This window comes from Crinia signifera, chromosome 8 (genome assembly GCF_055691185.1).
Source record: "Crinia signifera chromosome 8, ASM5569118v1, whole genome shotgun sequence".
Lineage (NCBI taxonomy): Eukaryota > Metazoa > Chordata > Amphibia > Anura > Myobatrachidae > Crinia > Crinia signifera.
Genome location: NC_139224.1, coordinates 14,402,806 through 14,408,805, shown reverse-complemented (window position 1 = coordinate 14,408,805; position 6,000 = coordinate 14,402,806). Strand labels below are relative to the sequence as shown.

General features: G+C 48.8%; 1 protein-coding gene across 1 annotated transcript in view; it reads right to left on the bottom strand.

The window, feature by feature from the left end:
* ARHGDIB (Rho GDP dissociation inhibitor beta) overlaps positions 1-6,000 on the bottom strand; it is a 29,915-nt gene continuing 23,915 nt past the window's right edge. Inside the window, exons 5-6 of the mRNA XM_083155784.1 lie at positions 3,730-3,793; positions 1-2,262 (exon numbers count right to left, since the gene is read on the bottom strand). Of these exons, the coding sequence (XP_083011910.1) occupies positions 2,063-2,262; positions 3,730-3,793 (264 nt within the window). The 3' untranslated portion in view covers positions 1-2,062. The remainder of the gene's footprint in view (positions 2,263-3,729; positions 3,794-6,000) is intronic.

The following is a 6,000-nucleotide window of genomic DNA, read 5'->3' as shown; positions in this document are numbered from 1 at the left end:
AAGCTGTACACAATGCACTTTAATATATTTCATTAACATAACACAATGTGGCTCAGTGAGCACCAAAGCCACATATTACACACGTGTACAGGTGCACACTGGGGGGGGGGGGGGGGGGGTAACCACGGAAGCTGCACAATCACAACAGGTTTCAGGCACTTGTGGGAGGAAAGGGCTGAGAGGGAAAGAAGCGACTGAGACACAGATGTCATTTTATCTTTATCCGCTGCATTTAACACATCCTAACTGATGGTTTCAAGAAGCACCATTTAGAAATGTTACATTTAGGGTCCAAATTTAATAGTTTGTGACTGTGAGAAACAGAAAGGGAGAGATTTTGGGAGAGTTTCCCCATTTTTAAAACGGCAATCATTTGCACTGAAAAACCAGGTTGATTTTGCCATGTAAATGATTGCCGCTTTAAATAAAATGGGAAAACACTTTTCCAAAATCTCTCCCCTTCTGTTTCTCACCCCCTATTACATTTGGCCCTTGGCTGTTGTTTAATAGGAAATCTCAGGCTGTGTGTCAGATGGGGTGGAAATGTGCAGCTGTGTCGCAACATATAATGCAATTGGCTGGGCGGTTCGGTGGCAAAGTGTGGTGAGCTGATCTTCGCCCAGTTATTGTCTGAGAGGGGGATTTATCAAAACTTGGAGAGGTATATTGAGGCGCAGAGGTGGATTTAGACTTCATGGGGACCTAGAAAAGATACCAGTTTGGGGCCCTCCTCAAACAATCCATAGCACTGGCCCTTATTCAGATCTGTGCGGCCGGAGCCGCACACGGTGCTCCGGCCGCACAAACCAATCCCCGCCCACGATACGGATCGCCACGGCCGTCCGTACACGGACGGCTGGCGATCCGCAAGAAAATGGTGGGGCGTACGCCTCCACCATGGTGGGAGCTGCCCCCTGCATTCGATGGTCGGCGACCATCGAAGGCAGGGCCGCACGCCCCACCAGGTCCCGCAAGCTGAGACCACACGGACAATCGTCCGTGTGATAGCTTGTATGGGGGCTGAGAGCTGACATCCGGCGACGTCAGCTTCCCGCCCCCATCACTGGCGTCATACCCTCATTAGCATGCATACGCCCCGCGTTTGCATGGGAACGCCCATGAAACGCGGGGCGTATGCATAGGGAAATGAGGGTATGAAGCCCCTCACGCCCCTATACGCCCCCTTTGCGGCGGACGAACTACGTCTGCGGCGAATTGGGCTGCACATGCGCAGATTGACCTCTGCGCATGTGCAGACTGAAAACATCGGCGGTACGGCCGCACGCGGGCCGTACCGCACGATTCAGAATAAGGGCCACTGTGTAGTTGCTGCTGATTGAAGGCGGCATCGTTAGATTAACTTGGTGCACAGTCTACCGATAAGTGCTCAGCTGTACGACCATCGGTATTCTATTCGATTCAGACTCTAGGTCGATGGAAGTAGTTTCCTGGGTGCCAGGTGGTCTGTGTATGCGCGGTTAGCACTGACCCTCTGCTGACTACACTGCCCCGATGGCAGTGCGGTCTGTAACATATAGGCTACAATGGGCTACGGTAGCCCAGGGACCGGATGAGATGCTGCCCGATATTCATACATCGGGCAGCATTGCATCCCCCCATAGAAACCTATGGGGGATGCAGACGGCAGCGATGCAGGAAAGATCACAGCAGGGACCGGAGATTCATGTTCCTTTCCCTCCATTATTACTGTGGGGGAACTTAATATTTGCCCCTAACCCCCAAAATAGTAAATGGGCCCCTTTGGGAGTGTGGACAGGTCCATGTGGTACGTCACACGGTAGTCGCGCAATGTTCCTGTGGGAATGTTTTGGATGGCCAGGATATCTTTGTGCCCCCCCCCTTTTTTTTTATATATTTTAAAACCAGCCTGTAACAGGAGGAGAAGATTGTCTGGCACCATCTCTCTCTCCTCACTTTGATAAATCTCCCCTGGCACAGTCCTATGTCCTTGCAGATAGTTAGGGGTTACAGCTCAGTCCTTGCAGATTGTGGATGTTTGCAGGCAGCAGACACTTCTCAGTGATTACTAGGACGAGACACGTTATTCGTTCCACTCCTTGCGGATGGACAGGTTCCATTCCCACGTCAGGTGGTTGTGGTTGTCATCGTCAGTGAAGAATGACTTGTTGTGGTAGTTTCCTCTGGCCAACATCCCCTTGGGGGCTTCTTCCAAGGGCGTCAGGTACTCGTACTCTTCTGGCCGGGGGCCGTAGCTGCCCACCATGAAGGTGGCTTTGGCGACTGGACCGTGAGGGAAGAATAACTGGTCATTAGCGGGTAGAAATCAGACTTCAGGCACAGGGGCTACATATACAGTGTGTTCTCTGGCATTCACTTCACAAATCTATCTTATAGTAGAATACAGCGTAGTGTTCATTCTAGCACCCGCCATATTTGAAAACCCATGCAGTTTCTCTTCCCTGCCTGGGGTGTCGCTGTCTGCTGTGGTGTTTCTAGCACAGGTCTGGTTTGCATAGCAGTGCTGATATACAGACCATATGCTGTGCTAGCACCTCTACAGCAGGAACTGCATGGGTTTTCAAATAAAGTGGGTGCTAGAATGAACACTAACAGCGTAATGATAATAAATACACAGCGTAATGATAATAAATATATAGCATAATGATAATACATATAGCCCCCTGGCAACGAACATGTACTCCCTGGCAACGAACATGTAACCCCCTGGCAACAAGCATGTAACCCCCTGGCTACTAACATGTAACCCCCTGGCAACGAACATGTAACCCCCTGGCAACGAGCATGTAACCCCCTGGCAATGAGCATGTAACCCCCTGGCATGTACCCCTTGTCAATGAACATGTAACCTAGGGTGACCAACTCATCCCTTTAATCCGGGACACATATTAATTACACAGGTTCTGTGGCTGGCTTTCACCTGGTTTCAAACTGCCACACCTCAAGACTCCATTTCACCTGGATTTAAACTGCCACAGAACCTGTGTAATTAATATGTGTCCCGGATTAAAGGGATGAGTTGGTCACCCTAATGTAACCCCCTGGCAACAAGCATGTAACCCTGTTGGCAATGAGCATGTATCCCCCTGGCGACAAGCAAGAAACCACTAGAAAAAAGCAAAATAACCACATGGCAACAAGCAAAAGACTCCCTTAGCAACAAGCAAGAAACACCTAGCAACGAGCAAGAAACCCCCTAGCAATGAGCATAAAAAGCCCTGGCAACAAACAGGTCACCCTCTTGGCAATGAGCTTGAAATCCATGGCAATGGGATACGGTCACTAGGTTGACAAGCATTAGGTCGACCACATAATGCTTGTACACCTAATGTTTGTCTATCCTATGATCCATACCCCATGGCATCAAGCATGAAACCTATGGCAAGGAGCATGTAGGGGGGGGGGGGTGTGGTGGTGTCAGAAACTGTTTGTCATGGGGCACAGCAGTTCTAGTTACACCACTGTCCTCCACCCAGACTGTAAGTATAGATTGGTTCCATATCCCGGGAATCAGAACCTCATCTCAGACGTGTGATCATCCTCAGGGCTGTCATATGTTTGTGTATTGGAACATCTTTAGTGCAAGCTTCTGTTTGAGTTCCAGTCATACACCCCCCCCCCCCATACCCTTTCCACCCCAGTAATCACATACTGTACATGTTGGGGGGCGCAGTAGTGGGTTCTTACTTAGCTTACTAAGCCCCCCCCCTAGCTGAAGAAAACACTTACCTTTGACACCTGTCCTGTATGTGTGCTGCACGTACTTCAGCCCAGACACTATCTCCTTGTTTATCTGTAATATACAGAACATAAGGAATATTTGACATAGGTCAGTGTCACACTGTTCACCCTGTATCACTGATCACCCTGTATCACACTGATCACCATGTATCACACTGATCACCCTGTATCACACTGTATCACACTGATCACCCTATATCACTGATCACACTGTATTACACTGTATCACTGATCACCCTGTATCACTGATCACACTATATCACTGATCACACTGTATTACACTGTATCACTGATCACCCTGTATCACTGATCACCCTGTATCACTGATCACACTGTATCACACTGATTACTCTGTATCAATGATCACACTGTATCACTGATCACACTGTATCACTGATCACCCTGTATCACAGATCACACTGATCACCCTGTATCACACTGTATCACTGATCACACTGTATCACTGATCACCCTGTATCACACTGATCACACTGTATCACTGATCACACTGTATCACTGATCACACTGTATCTCACTGATCACACTGTATCTCACTGATCACCCTGTATCACACTAATCACCCTGTATCACACTGATCACCCTGTATCTCACTGATCACCCTGTATCTCACTGATCACCCTGTATCACACTGATAACACTGATCGCAGCGATCACGTGCGGGGTGGCAGGGGATGTGGTAAGAAGGGAAAAGGGGGAGGGGGATGGCGACCGGTGCACAGGTTTAGGTTTACAAAATGATGTTGAATACAGAAATGTTCTAAATCCACAATAACAAAAGATTTTAAGGAGAGATTATTTCTCCCTTCGTAGGTTCCGGTAGTGGAGGTGCTACCCCACAGGCTCCAAATCCATCTAATTGCATTATTGAAAAATTACATTACTGATCTGCTGCAGACCAATAAAATGAATGTGTTAATATAAATACTGATACCTAACACCATGTGCCTTAAGTGTGAGAGCATCACACAGGTTTGAAGGTAGCAGTTATACACATTCTACAAAACTCCACACTGCGACTTTTGATATCTGTATCAGGACAGTGATTTTTGAATGTATACGTCCTCCGTGGGGCAACTAAGACTGCATGTACAATTGGAGGAATTGAATACGCATATGACTGATGTACTTTCTCCCAGGAACAAATGTTGCAGAATTAACGTTACAGAAGTTCTATGTAACAAAATCTGGAAGCATAGCACCCAAGAGATACATTACATTTACTGTGTAAATTGCCTCTTACACCCCTTTCACATCGCACTTTTAAAACGGTATATTGCCGTTTTTTTCCCATTTTAAAACGTTTAAGGCTGCAGTGTGAAAGTGCCAAAGTTGATTTACCGGTTAAAGTTAACCGGTATTTCAACACGGTTAAAAAGCAGAGTCCTACACATTTTAAAGCCGTTTTTTAGGCAGTGTGAATAGCTCTATTTCAATGGCTTGAAACGTGTCCCTTGGGGGTTAAACAGGTTGAATGTTTGAATGGTATTAAATGATTTGGTACTTGTTTCCTATCTGGGCGCCCACGATTTTAATCGCGGGCATCGGGGGTAAAATCGGGGCCATCGCGGGCATCGCGGCCGATAAAAAATCGGGTGCGATGTGCCAGACGCGATGCCCGCGATTTTCCCATAGAGAACAATGTTAAATGCCTCAATTTACCCGCGATGACCGCGATTTACCATAGGAAACAATGTTAAATGGATCAATTTCCCCAAATTATCATAGGGAACAATGGGAAATGGGGCAAAAACACCCCTGAACATAAAAATGTCCCCCCAAAAGTAGTTGACGCCACCCCGCCATCAACGTGAACCCGAAGCGTGGCGAGCGCAGCGAGCCCGCGAGGGGCGGCGGTACGCGTCCTCCGACCTTTTCATGCCCTACTATCCACTAGGGCGTGGAGTGAGAATAGAAAGTGTGGCGAGCGCAGCGAGCCACCGAGCCCGAAGCGTGGCGAGCGCAGCGAGCCCCGCGAGGGGACGCGGATACCTTCACAGGTAAACGCGTCCCTTCGCGGGCTTCCCAGGTGTCCGCGTCGCCATGGACACCTGGGAAGCCCGCGAGGGGACGCGTATAACTGTGAAGGTATCCTCGCTGCGCTCGCCACGCTTCGGGCTCGGTGGCTCGCTGCGCTCGCCACACTATTCTATTCTCACTCCACGCCCTAGTGGATAGTAGGGCATGAAAAGGTCGGAGGACGCGTACCGCCGCCCCTCACGGGCTCGCTGCGCTCGCCAC